Source organism: Triplophysa rosa, linkage group LG19, assembly GCF_024868665.1.
Source record: "Triplophysa rosa linkage group LG19, Trosa_1v2, whole genome shotgun sequence".
Classification (NCBI taxonomy): domain Eukaryota; kingdom Metazoa; phylum Chordata; class Actinopteri; order Cypriniformes; family Nemacheilidae; genus Triplophysa; species Triplophysa rosa.
This window is the reverse complement of record NC_079908.1, coordinates 16396866-16412179: the sequence shown is the minus strand read 5'-3', so window position 1 is coordinate 16412179 and position 15314 is coordinate 16396866. Positions and strand designations below refer to the sequence as shown.

The window sequence follows — 15314 nt, the reverse complement described above, 5'->3', positions numbered from 1 at the left end:
CAATCTGCAGTACATTATTCCAGATAGACAGGTCTATCTCAGCCAAAGAGAAATGCTATTGATTATATGTTTACCAGTTCTGCAAATGGCACGGCCCCTTTTAGTACACCCTGGTCTTTTACTTATCCGTTTTCTTCTCTTGATTGGCCTGTGTCTGCTCATGACCACCTCCTTCTGGATATCAATCATTGGCTCACGCCACCCATGCTCGCCAAGTCTTTTGGGTAATTAGAAGTGAAAGCCAGCGAGCGAGCACATTGGTCAAACTGACACAGTGGATGATGGACATATTCGTGACAGCAGAGGAGACAGGCTATTTGGATCTGGCGCGGATAAGTCACTCTGGACTTGTGCGCTAACGTGTGGTATGTACTGTAATGAGAATGGCACTAGCAAGGGAGGCGGGCAGAATGAGAAATGCCGGAAATATTGTTTGATGGAAAAGGAGCCCATGCGCTGCCCCATGCATCTGTCGATGGGTCCAGCTGGTGCTCTCGTTACAGACATTACAGCTGTCTGGCAACAAGGAATTCAAGGCAGAAGGCAACCTGTGATGCATTATTATGCCAACATAAAAACTTCTAAAAAACAAAGAGAAAACAACATTTACACATATTTGAACAAGTTAAGCAAATAGGAATCTAACTCATGACTGTATATATATCTCAAAATAAAAAGGTAAAGTATAATAGGGACCCTGATGTTTGAAAAGCTGCTTCTTTTTCGGAGAGGAACGCTACAAGATGTCAAAGGGTTCATAGGCACTAGCTGCCCTCATTCTGTGCAGTCAGAGCAACAGCCTTAAACCCCATCAGCAAGCCACACACCCATCTGCTCCATCACGTTACTCTTACTTAACACCCGTCCACCCCAGCACGACGATACCTTGCCATCTGTCTCATCACCCCTGGCTTTTAGTTCTCTAAAAGCATCCTCTGCAGCCATCAGGTGTTGTTGTGCCAACAGCCCACAGTGCCAAGTCTGGCCCCCCGGAGGCAGACATGTCTACCAGAGTCTTCATTCAAACGCGAGCGGTCTGGGGCGCTAAACTAATAACAGTGGAGTGCTCTGGTTGTGATTTTGTCATATGGCCACTGCAAGAAAGGGTGGGGTGAGTGCCAGGACACTACTCTGTGGGAGATGTAATGTGAAAGAAGTGTCTTTCTGTAAGTGCAGTGTTATTATCAGCTGCTGTCACTGAAAGCTGTAACTCATCAGTGTAACACAGCGGAGATCCTTTTCTAGATGTCTGAGCAACGTTTTGCCATCGGAGGTTCGATGACATGCAGTGTCACACACTGGCACACATCAACAGGCTCATTATACGTGTGTGCCAACTGGCATCAGATTAGATTTACAGTATGTGGGTCATTACCGAAGGTGTTTCTTACAAAGCCCTTATACTCATTCCTTTTCATTTGCTGGTCCAAAACAAAGCTTGTTGAGATGTTGAGTGCGCAGCTTTTAAAGGATGTATAGAAGAATAATTCAATAAGGAAAAATCTGACTATAAGAGATTGATACTCATACTTTGTGAATAGTCCTTAGAAAACTATTGCTAAAAGATATAAGCATATTGATTACACAAATCCATTTCTTTGAAGAAGTATATAAAATACCACTGAAATATTCAACAAGAGAGTTTAGGAGTCCTTGTGTAAACTGAAAATGTGCACATTTACTGCTGATGTACATCCAAGCGAAATAATCTGAAATTCAGAGCAGAAGCGCCATAATTTCAACGGAGGGGGCACGTGCCCTAAAGTGGATTCTGAATGCAACATCGGAAGTAAACAAACACAATATCTGTATCTGTTCTTCCACAGGGAAAAAGTGTTCCAGTGACAGAAGAAGTCACCCATTCATATGTATACATGTAGTCGGCCCCATCAAGTAACACAGATGATTTGCTTTAAAGTAAAAAATTCTGTCATTATCTACCCACCCTTATTTTCCTCAAACTATTTTTTTTTCGTACAGAATTAAATGAGTACTCCACTTATTAAAGCTGTCATGACGCAAATTTTGTTTGTTCATTTACAATAAAGCGATGGATCCATATATATATATATATATATATACACACACACACACAAACACAAACAGACACCACTACACTATACATTTTATGCTTACATATAGCTAGTACTACTACGTTGTTTTGTTCTTCTATGTTCTTGCCTATGGACACCAAGTAGGTCCGTCTGACTGGTGCCCTCAGAAATAACTAGTAAATAGGGCATTTGTTCAGCAACTCTTCAAAAGCATCCATAACAAAAAATAAAAAAATAAAAATTACTACCTCTGCAAGGAATCACAAACCACATACTGTACAGTAGCACTTCAACACAACTTTTAATGCAACGGCCAATTAAACTGATCACACAACAAATCTGCGTTCAGGAAGCATTCCCAAATATTTGATCAACTCCTCTGTCTTCGCTACCACTCCACGTTCTCCTTCAAGAGACAGATGTGCAGCTACGTTCACGTGCATGTTCGCTCCTACACTCACTGTGCGTGAATGTCTTATCACGCATTATGTGCGAGACCGCGCGCAGCATGAAATTAAGTGGGTTCTTGGGGGAAAAGCGCATCATCACTACAAACACGATGCATTATGAGGGATGCAACAACGCATGTGCGCGCACACCTCGAAAGTTATCATACCCACATTCTGCTAACGCGCAAACGTGACATACTGTACAAAATACGTTTTGCAGAAACACAGCCCACACGTCTGAACAATAAACCATGACGTACTCTTTCAATGATTTTGTTAGTTATAGTGCAACCATGGCTTTTCGTTTGCACATAGCTTATTTAATTATATGGTTACTGTGTCTTAAAAATAGTGTGTCCACTCCACACGTTGTTTATGTAAACGGATAACGAATGAAAACACAAATGAGCCGCTTGATAGTTGAGACTCGCTCACTGGCTCTGCTGGCAAAACTGGCGCGGCAAACTTGACTTCTTTCTGTGAAGATATAACGTTAAATGAAGTAAATCCGGTGCGTGAGTGGATTAAAACGCGTGGAATTGAAATTGTGACTACATTTTCAAATTCGCAGACGTGTCTAATACGAATAATTCTCTATATAGGCTACTCACGGGCCACAGGTTTTCCTTTCACGGCTTTTTATCGCCGCTTCAACAATAATTATTAGTCGGAAGAGAGGCTTGAATGAGCACATACCACCCCCATATCCATCTGCTCGGTTGTTATAGACGGGGCCGCCCGAGTTTGGCATAGAAACCAAAGAATCGGCAGAAAAATCATCTCCGAGTGAATAATCCAAGAGCTCCGGGAGGATTTCCACTTTCGGAAACTGAGAGACTTCATGTTTTCTTCACCGCTGCCGGTGTTCACAGAACGGTCTTTTCCTCCACCGCATCCACCGTGTAGATCATCCAAATCCCGGGCATTTAACGGTCCACGAGAAAGAGTCAAACTACATCACTGTGGTGCGCAAGCACGTGAAACACATATCACATAGAAACAAACGATAACAGAACACAGGTTTACATGTCTTCAGCCAATAACGTTATGACATTTATAATGGTCCTCGCGAGCTGATCAATGTCGCGTGGTATTCACTTCCAAAGACACACAGTAAAAAGCCTTCGCTGAAGAAGAATCGAAACCGCTGTGAATCAGACCTCTGTAAGATCGGACCTGCTGGCTGCTGTCAGAGAAGTGCCGCTCGCTTCGCGCCGAACACAGCGGACTGATGCGCGGTAAGCGCGAGGAGAACTTGTATAGTTCTCGGATGGGAGGGGGGTCCTGCGGGGGCACTGACGTCCGTTTGAAACGCCACTGACTGACAGACTTGATGACGAGCCCTTTGTGTTGTTTCTGTTTCTCCGCCTATAAAACAATAAAATAAAAACGTTCACATTTAAAACGAGTAATATTATATAAATTAAACTATAACCACGGTTTTCGTAAAGGAATAACATATCTTAATATATATATCTTATTTGCTGATACTAGTGTTTACGAGCTATAAATTACACAAAGTAGGCCTACATGCAGTACTTAAATATTATTCAGTAACACAGATTATAAAAAGCACAATTCTGTAAATTAACCTTTGACATTTTATACTTAGGCCTATACAGTTAAAAATAATTTTGCACACTCTATATATCAAAATATGCATGCATTTGAACAACACAAATGATGCATAAATGATCGGACTTAACATTTCTAAGGGAAGTTGAGAGTAAACCGTTGATCATGAGTGACGACACACTGACAGACCGTCAAGAGCATTTATCACTTAATCACCAGCCTACCCAGAGTTATGGGTTTAGGCTTAATGTACATTTTAAGGGACACAACCCTGAAATGTAATGCAAAGACTTATGACATATTAGGCACTGGCCTCAGGCAATGAAGGACGGAAGTGGTGGAGCATGTCTGTTGATTGAAAAACCTAATGTAACGGACACTGGAGTGTGGTAGCATGATGCGTAAAAGCAGAGGGTGGTTTAAAGGAGGAAAAAGATTAATGGAGATGTGGGAAAATGAGGGCTGATAAAGAGAGAGAGAAAGAGAGAGAGAGGGCCAGGTTTGACTGAGGAGCGCTGGTGTCAAGCGGATGGAAGCCTCTCCTCAGTGCACTGATAATCAAACGCAAGCTCGATCTGGACCGACACATCTGTCAAGAAAATCCAGCAACATCAGTGTGAAGATTATCAAGGGCTTTAATACAAAACTATATGGTTTTACGCAGACGTCCAGTGATTACCGGCCTTAAAGTTGATGCATTGAAAAGCACCAGCGTTGCTGAGCCAAAGCTTTTGAAAAAGCTAACTTTATACTTCATTCGGGGACATGAGCTTTAAAGGGATGGTTCACCCGAAAAGGAAAATTCTTTCATCATTTGCTCACCCTCATGTCTTTCCAAACCTGCGTGACTTTCTTTCTTCTGCAGAACACAAAAGAAGACATTTTGAAAAAAGTTGGTAACCCAACAGCACCATTGACTTCCATCGTATGAACACAAAACCACTAAAACATTTCTCATAATATCTTGTTTTGAACTTCACAGAACAAAAAGTTCTACAGGTTTTAAACTTCATGAGGGAGAATAAACAATGACCGAATATATAATATATTCTGTGGTGTCAATCAAACAATTCATTACTCAATCAAATTGTACGCATCTAGCCGTGCATTTCACTATACTGTACCTTTGCCTTCTAAAGAACATTAAGATCACACTGTACTAGCACACATTCAGAGGACAGCTTATTAAATTTACATGGAGTATAATTTTGCTAGGACCAAACTTCTGTGACTCTGAAATTCAGGGTTGTTTTATTTTTTCCTCGCTCATTACAACTGAATTTCAAAAGGCATTGCAGAGCACAACACCGTTTCAAAGGCAGACAATGATCATCACAATAACACTAATCTTATGCTTGCAACTTAACAAAGTGTAACACATCTCTGACACATCTTAAATGCTGTGTAATTGCTGTAGACTTTGTACAGTGGGAAATGCAAATTACTTTATTTGCATTATTCTGATCTGCTGACGATGAGCTGTGCTCTGGTATAATGGCAAAATCCCTGCATGCTTGCTTTGGGCAAAGATGGGCCTTGCAATAGAGAAGTGTCATAGCATCAGATGACTATTGTTCCATTTGCTTGGCCGTTGTGCTTGCTCATAATTACAGTACACCAAAATGCATACTAGCTTGGATACACAAACTAAACACAAATCATACGGAAAACCTAAAAACAGCTTGCCATACTTGGCAAAAAAAAACAACTTTCAATTTCAAACAGGTTTAAGTCGGACACAGCCTGTCAATCATCAGATATCTTGAATGGTGAAACAGCGAGACAGTGTTTTTATTCTGAACAAAGACAGTAGTGCGTTCTTGGAGCAAACAACACTCTGGGCTTAAAATGCATAGTCAGACCTCGCTGATACTGTATTCAAAGTTTCTTAATGTTATGCACTGCAGGAGTTTGATTTGGCAGAGTAAAAATAGAGAGAGGAAGAAATAAGAGGGAGTGAGAGAACCATGTTCAATGTTGTCTGGTTGGACAGAAGATTCCAGTGATAAAAACAAGAGCTTTTAAACATACCTGAACACAAAGAGTGACGGTAAAAAACCTCAGAAGAGAAATTCAGAACAGCAGGAGTGGATTCTTATGAAATTCAACTACAGTAGACCAACAATAAATCAATGACAAAGCAGCAGTATTTATTTCAATCGAAATGCTTTTTTTCTGGGAAAAGAGTCAGAAATCCATTTATTTGATAAACATCTACCCTAATAGTAAATTATAATTTTGACACTATTTTATGTATATACAAGAAAATATTTCAGGATGTTTTTCTTACAATGCATGTGCGAAATTTTGAATGCCCAGTATTTGATCCTACAGCGTAGAATGTCAAATCCACAACTCCAGTAGAGGCCTAATGGGCATTCCCGTTGGACAGGTTAAGATTACAGTGTTAAAAACAAAAACAAACAGACCGAAATGCCAGCTGGGCATTAATTAATCTTTTCCTGTGACTGAATCTGCGCAGAGATTTAGAGATTTGAGCGCTATAGCAAACAGCTCAAGGACAAAAGATTTTTTGTAGTGTACAAAAAAAATCGAAACACTGAAAGTACTGAAAGTAAAAAATAACCACATTGAAACTCAGATACTTACAGAAACACTCCTCTTATTGATCAATAATATGGTCGTGATGACAATTCTAACACTGTCAACAACTGCGAAAACGATCACATAATAATTCAAAGATAACCATCACCTATCTCAAGAAAATGGCTCATTGTTATATTACTGACAGGAACTTTATCATGCGCCTTACAAAGAAAAGGGGTTAGAAAAGTAATTTTAAAGGTGTTAAGGTTCAAAAGAAAAAAAACTTCAGGAGAAATTTACTACTTCAGACTTTATCTGGTGGCCATCTCACCCAAACAAACAGTTTTTCTATTAAACACAGACTCCTAAAGAACACGAATAGCTTCTTTAATATAATTATGATGTAACAACGCTGAATTCAACATGAAAATCAAATTAACACTATTTTCTGTGTAATCTTTGAACAAAACAACTTTCCTTTTCAACACCAATCCCTATTTCGCAACGTCTTCCCTCAAACCAACACAATCTCACAGCAATTCGCATCTCTTTTACAAATTGGCTAATTTGTATCAATTTATAATCTCATTTGTATATTTTAGTATGTTTTGTACATTTAGAGTGGGGCTTAACTATAGTGTTTGTTTTTGTATGATTCACATTGTACAAATTAATACGGATTTACCCTCTCGTAAAATAGTTGCGAATTCCCATGAGATCAGGCAGGTCATACAGATAAAGTCACAATGGATGAAATGACATCCTGCCCTACGTTTTTCCTATGGTATGTGAAATGAAACATTATGGAAATAAAATACTGAATGGCGTTTTATAGTTAAAAACTGGATTAACAAGAACATTTGCTTGATAGTTAATGTAACAGTTGATCGTCCACTTTGCATATACTAGAAAAACGTGACTAAATCTTTGAAACTCTGATGCTGTAGTAGTATCATATTGTTTGACCTGCTGTCCCTTTGACTTTTATTTTATTCTCTGCCATTCACATTTCATTCAACACCTTGGTTAAAAAAACATCTCATCTCAAAATCCCTGGCTCTCATCCTCTGACTTCGATTTTTCAGACTCGCCACTCAGGAGTTTGAAAGAAAGTATTGTTATCAACCTGTCAAAGCCTTTTTCAGTTTAGTGACACACTTCTAATGTCACTGGAGCACAGTGAGAGCGGACACACTGGTAATGATGATAACAATAGACCTGCCATCTACCTGCGGAACGATCAGAAGTGATTTTTCCCCTAAGGTTTCTGAAGCAAGAACATTTTAAATACAGCTAAAAAATGTATCTTCAAAAATAAAGTTCCACATTTTTTATAGTTAAAAAAAGTAATGATGTTGCAGAAATCACATATTCACATGTGTACATTTTCTTTCAATTGAAAATTTTACCCACAACTCTACAAATCCATAGGATTTTCTCTCGAAAGTGCCTTCCATAGGCTACTTGTCCTTTCCACACATTTGCAATTCTGCCTAGTCAACTATAACTGTATTTATATAAATTTATGTAGCCTAACGTTTGTATGTTTGGTTAGGATTCATACTTTATAGTATAAATAAAAAATGTTCCGTTGAACTAATTTCTATCCATTTCCTTCCACTTAAACAAAAAGTGTCATTGTTCTTTAGGCCTATACTGCTAAAAAATAAGTGCACAATGTTCCTGAAACAATGTCAAACTGATCTGAACTTGTATAAAGGGATTTCCCCAAGAACACTGCAGTCTGGTTCTAGCAACATATGTGATCCTTGTCTCCGAAAATTCAAGCAGATTGAAGAGAATCTGTCAACTTGGTTATTTGAGTAACAGTTATAACAACCTTGTCTGTTTTCAAACACATTGGTGACTGTAATATCTGTCTAGAGTAAATCACAATCTATAAATCTAATCACAAATCTCAATACGCAAAAAACAACACAAACCGCACATCAATGTTTGCGGATTCATTTTGGTGTAGAGCTTTTTACCGTAATTGCTGTCATTTACGGGACCTTTCAAGGTTCTTCCTTCTTGATGAGATTGTGTATTTCAATCAAAGAAAGGAAATTAAAAAGCTTAAGGACGTCAGACTGAAGCAGATTTGATCAGACACTAACATGGCGGTAACAGGGAGGGGGGGGGGCTTATGCCAGACAGCCCTCGATTTATAGTAGATGGGTAGAGCTCTCCCATTCTCCTTCCATGTCAACCTTTTACTTGTAGTCTGATAAAAGCCATAGCGGAGTGTTACATCTTGAACAATTGTTTAAAGCATATAGAATAGCTAGCACAACATCAAACACTAACATGAAATGACCAAAATCTGAAAATTATGTCATTATTATTTACTCTCCCTCATGTCATTCCAAAACCGTGACTGATCGCCTCAGTTCTCTTTTTCTTTCATTTTGGGGAAAAGTTTAGAACAACATGAGTAAATGATGACATTTTCATTTTTTAGTAAAATAACCTTAAACCTCAGATTTTCAGGGGTGAAGGAAGTCAATGTGGTCAGTAATTTCTAAGCTGCTCTGAGCAATGACAAGTGACACCGAAATAGTTATGCAATAATCATACAGTAATTACTGAAAAGTTTTTCATATGGCTCAGCTCTATCAACCCATTCTCATCAAAATAACACAAGCTGTTGCCAAAGTTCAATTTTGCGTGCATACAATACGCCTATTTTTGCGTGCATATATGATATGCCAATTTTAGCATGCGGCATATTAAACGGCAATTTATCCCAAACCCTAAACATAACAGAATTATTTTAATTATTTCAGTGTTTCCTCTTCATGTACGTTTCAAAATGGCTGCTCTACACCGAGGTGTATGCAAACATTGGCGCATCATATGCATGCAAAAATTGAACTTTGGCGTACATATTACACGATATTGCAACAGCGTGTTATTTATAGAAAATATTTTTAATAATGTAAAAATAGAATTGTTAAAACGTTTCTACTGCATACTGTACATTGATTTTAAAAGAATCTTTGTACATAGAAAAGCTACATATATCCAATTTCTAGCAGATATTAAAATCTTTGTTTCAAATCTATGCTTTGTTGAAAACCTACAGTATATGGAATAGTACACCACTAGTATTCCAATCTATAGTATGGTATGCACCTAGGGTTGGTTTCCCGGACAAGGCTTAAGCCTAACTAACTTAAATATTAGAAGTGTCTTGATCAAAAACAACTTGCACTGGCTTATCTTAAAATATACCAGTGCGATTGTTTTGTCTCAAAATGCACACCAGTACAAATGCATGTTTGTAAGATTTACTTAAATGTCCTAATTTAACTAAGGCTTAGTCCTGATTTAACCTAATCCCTGTCCGGGAAACCGCCCATAGTGATTAAAATAAACAGAATTTAGTTATTGAGCAAGTACATAAAAATAGTTCAAAAATAGTGCCACAAGTTGCAATGGTAATCTTAGTATCTTTCACGTCATTTGACTTGTAAAATTAAAGGGATAGTTCACCCAAAAATTATAATCAATCATTTACTCACTCTCTTGTCATTACAAATTTGTACGACTTTCTTTCTTCTGCAGAACACAAAAGAAGACATTTTGAAGAATGTTGGTAAGCAAACACCGGCGCCCATTGATTTCCATTGGTTTTGTATCCATACAACAGAAGAGAATAAAAACTGCACTTGTTCGGTTACCAACATTCTTCAACAAATCTTCTTCGGTGTTCTGCAGAAGAAATAAAGTCATGCAGGTTTGAAATGTCAAGAGGGCGTGTAAATGATGACAGAATTTAAATTTTTGGGTAAATCATCCCTTTAAAGGTAACCTGCAACTTTACGTTTCAAAAAAGATGGCGATATAGAGGCGAAAGTTACGCCTTGCAGCTTAAAATATGAATACATTAAAAATACATTACCTGCATTTAACAAGCGAAGCACTGATTGGGTATAAAGTACGAAAGAAAAGGTAATCGCTTGAAAGATGAATTCAATTAAGTCAATAAAGCGTTCACTGATTGTGCTGGTGATTAATAATCTAATTAAGCATTTTAAACTTCAGGCGCATTGTTATTGTGAACATTAAGCTTGATGGATGGAGAAGCAATGTGCCATGACCACAGATTTCATTCCACTTGTGTTTCAGGAGAACTTGGGGCTAAAATGAATCTATACACCTCAAAATAATTTTAAAGGTTCATTTAAGAAAGTTTCAATTTAGGCTGAAAGCATTTGATATTTTTTGACCTGTGGTGCATGAAATGTTGTCCACCGGCACTCTGCGTCTTAGCGTCAAAAGAAACTAAACAACTGCTTTTCTGATCAAATTACACGGCGACCCTGGAGGAAATCTTGCATATTGAAATCCAAAACGACTGACTGCCATGATTTGAGATTGCACAAATGCAGAACAGTTGGCAAATATCTGTGATACCTGTGAATATTAAAGCCAGATGAACATCACACCACAAAAACTTGTCTTTGCCCATCTGTATATAAATCAAGCCTGGAATATCTTTAGCTGCCAAAGTCATTGAAGCAAATCAGAGTTGTTCTTTCCCCATCTGTAACATCCATGCGTCTGCAAGTATTGAGGTATAATCTCATTCTGGGTACAATGAATCTTATCTTTCCCTTAGGATAAGCATAAAACCAAGCCTGGGCATAGAAGAGATTGTATTTGTATTCCATTGTGAGATTTGTATGCACGCGCCGTGCGTGGTGCTTAACATTGCTTAGACTCTACGGCTGCAAGATGGTTTTACAAGCCTGACATATAACAAACAGGCTCGCCACAGGGGATTCGGGGAACCAATGCATCCTGGGAATTAATAGCAAAATCCACCCATTTACCAGCTTACATCGCCTGCCCCCCGAAACATGTGTGCTGCCAATGTCTGCATCATTACCACAACTCATCAGCAGCACAGCCTGCAAGTAAGACATACATACACGATTACAATAAATCAGCATTAGTTTACACACAAATCAGAAATACAAATGTACATGTACATGTTTTGCTGTTAACAATTTGGCTATGGTTCCTTTTCATTAACAGCAAACCAGATAATCAAAAAAATTCAAACAATTTTAACATTTATTATAAGTTAGATCTATTCCTTACTAGTCAAGATTTAAAATAGTAGCTTAAGTTGATATGACTTGTTCCAGACATTTTATATAAATGGACATACTTAATATTAATATTTAATACTTAGCAATTTAAGGTAAGCAAGATTTTTTGGGGGTGGGATTGCTGACAGGGATTATCTTAAACCTGGACTAGGCTTTAGTTTAATTAGAATATTTAAATTATTATTAGTATTAGGGCTGTCAAAATTAACGCGTTAATAACACGTTAACGCAAATTCCTTTTAACGGCACTAATTTTATTAATGTGCGATTAACGCAGCCCACATTTTCTGTTTGACCCTTGGCCTTGCCCGTAGTTTGAGAAAGTAAACGATGCAGCAGCAAACAGAAATGGAGAAATAAATAGGTCTTCTGAACGTAAAATTCATATATAAAACCATGTCTGATGGTTCTGTCGACAAGACTAAAGTGATCTGCATTTATTGTCGATGTGAATTAAGCTATCACCGCAGCACGTCGAGTTTAAAATATCAAATGAAGCGAAGCATACAACTGACGCAGAGAGCTCTCCTCCTCCTCGCGGCAGACCACACTAGATTGTTTTCAGCAGAGACGGATGGACAACTCCACAAGCAACAGACTCACCACATCGAGAGCTAAATGGGTGGCTACAGCATGTAGGCCAGTTAATGTAGTGGAGGACGAGGGTCTGCTTGAAATTATTCGCATCGCATCTAACGATTACACATACGAACTACCTTCGAGAGCCACTGTTACAAGCAAGATTCACGACTCTTACGAAGAGGAGAAAGTGAAAGTCGAGGAGGCGATAAGACAGACAAACACGGTTGCGCTCACCAGAGATTAGTGGACTTCCCTCAGTAACCATAGCTACCTGGGGGTCACGGCTCATTATTTTGACACACACTGGAAACTACGGTCGTACGCTTTGACCGTCATGAAGACAGACGAGAGGCACTATGCTGACGTTTGCGCTGAGCACTTTCTGCAGGTAGCCAGACAGTGGAATATTGAATTCAAAATTAGCCCACTGACCACCGATAGTGCACGCAACATGATTGCCGCGGCCAGGCAGCTTCCATTCGAACATATGCCTTGCATTGCACACAGCCTCCACCGAGCTATCACAGTTGCGAAAATGTAAACATGCTTGTGTAAGTAAATAGCTCAGTGCAAAGAGAGAAGTAATGGGAACATGTGTTTTTCCTGTTTTTTTTTCATGTGTTTAATAGACATGTGCAAGTTCTTTGAAAAACATCTATGACCTTTGAAACATGTCTAGTCTCCATGCTCTATGTTGAGTATGGTTTCACTAATAATAAACAATATACATTTGCATAAAGCATGTCCATGCCCATGTTAATTAGAGTATTAAAAACTTGAAAAGTATTCATTTAAGGTACATTTATAACGGATAAAAATGTGCGATTAAGTTGCGATTAATCACGAGTTAACTCATTACAATCATGCGATTAATCGCGATTAAATATTTTAATCGATTGACAGCCCTAATTAGTATTTAAAAAAATCTCGAGACAAAACAATTGCACTGACATACTTTAACATATTTTTTTAACTTTAAGTTGTTTTCGATCAAAAACATAACATTTAAATCAGTCTGGGACTATGTTTAAGACCTGTCCGGGAAAGTGGCCCTTTAAAGTGTCAGTATCCTTTGGCATTATAATCAGGGTTGCCAGATCTGCGTAACTAAACAAACCCAAAGGCCACACAAAATTAGCCCAATGACACAAGCCCTAATATACCACTTCTATACCAAATATGCTTATTTTACAATCATTGTTATGTTATGTGTATATAATGTTGTGCAATACACAATTTCTACCTGAAAATCACTGAATAGGAGCAATAAAACAAATCTGTTTTCATAAATACCTTCATCTTACGATACCTTAAGAAGGATCAAATGAACAAAATCTTTCCACAATAACCCGGCAACCTTCATTACCATAAATACGATTAGTCAATTAATACTATAGAGCAAAATCAATGTAGATTAAATTTTTTTTTTTTTTAACTATTAATATGTTTGTTTTACTTTAAAATCATTCACAGCCTTGGGATGGCAATCACTGGGTCAGAATGTGGCCACAGACCACACAGCAATAAATAATAATACTTAATAACATACCAATTAACAAAATCTAATATTAGATCCAGCGCTTTGAGAAAGTATACAGGGTTAAAAGCATTTTAGTAGCTGTGCTAATTACTGCCATATAGCCTTCAAAGTGACAGTAATCAGACCAAGGTGAATACAAACAGAGATAAAGTAACCGGGGAGGTGGAGATGGGCGAGGTGGCTAATTATATCAATTTTGGCACAGAGACAGCTTAGGAGGAGGATGGGCTCTGCTATTTCCAACCATTATTACATTCTGCCTCCTCTTGCCTCTCACATTTCTTTTATATGCAAGTCATCAACCTGCTTCCGTAAGGTGCTCTAAACTCATTAAAATAGCAAGAGCCCTGCCACTTGCTTACGTATAACTTTATTCCCAGTGAGTCCTGACAGGACCATTGGCGGAGTGCCGGCCCCCCGTCTCATTCTGGCACAAAGCTCGTCCCGCTCTGCCGTGCAATGCACCTGGGACCCATTCACGAAGCCCTGGAGAAAACGCTCTGGTGTGTTCTTCCCATCCCCACACACCCTCTCTGTGCTTTCCCCGACTGGATTTCTCTTCTCATGCTTGCACGGCTGGCTGCGGCGCACTGGAGGAGACACAATTATTTTCACTAATGAACCGGCGACTGGAGCTGAAGTTTTAGATCACTGCCACGTACCGGCCACACAATTAAAACTTTACCGTATACGGCGGTTTTAATTCATTAGAAGTTTCCTGGTCAGTTTTATTAAGAAGAGAGGACAAATGAAGAAGCCTGACCAGTGTTGTCTATAGATGTGCTTCTTGAGAAAATAGTGAATGTGAAGACCATAGCATAGTTCTGGAACACATACTGTAATTACCAGAAACCCCATGAGTTTTAATTTAAAAAGCCGAAATGTCAAGAGGAGAGTAAATGACCCATTTTTGGGTGAAGCATTCCTAAGACTTTGACATATAAAAATCACAACACTTTCTGACTAAATACATGAGAAATCATTGTATATGCAACCAAGAAATCGGTAGATAGCAACTTCATTTTTTTTTTTAGATTAATTTAATGAGTTAAATCGAGTTCAAGCGTGAACTGGCAGATTTTCTTCCCTTTTTGTCGAAACTACAAAACAGACTTTAGTCAGAAATGATTCCTGAGGACCAAAGCGCTTCCGTCTGGAAATGTGAAAGGCAGGAAAGCAACAGGACTATTATTTTGGCAGAAACCCAAAGGACAATAAATGAAGCAATTCCTCAATCCAGACTACATATGCTGATGAGCTGCTAATAAGAGAAATTCTCCTGCAGACATCTTTCGCAATTCTGACGCTTTGATCAGACCGTGGTACTGTATCATTTCTGCAGAAACCGAATTTCACGCTGTTCTTTAAGAGAGAGGCTCCTGTTGCTGTTCGAGAGAGAGAGAGAGAGAGAGAGAGATCTTATATAATCAACTTTAGAGTTAGACTG

At 38.5% G+C, this 15314-nt stretch overlaps 1 protein-coding gene across 1 annotated transcript in view; it reads right to left on the bottom strand.

Annotated features, from left to right (window-relative positions):
* mmp17a (matrix metallopeptidase 17a) overlaps window positions 1–3747 on the bottom strand; it is a 55756-nt gene extending 52009 nt beyond the window's left edge. Inside the window, exon 1 of the mRNA XM_057361146.1 lies at window positions 3200–3747. Coding sequence (XP_057217129.1) covers window positions 3200–3346 — 147 coding nt within the window. The 5' untranslated portion in view covers window positions 3347–3747. The remainder of the gene's footprint in view (window positions 1–3199) is intronic.
* Window positions 3748–15314: the final 11567 nt, after the last annotated feature.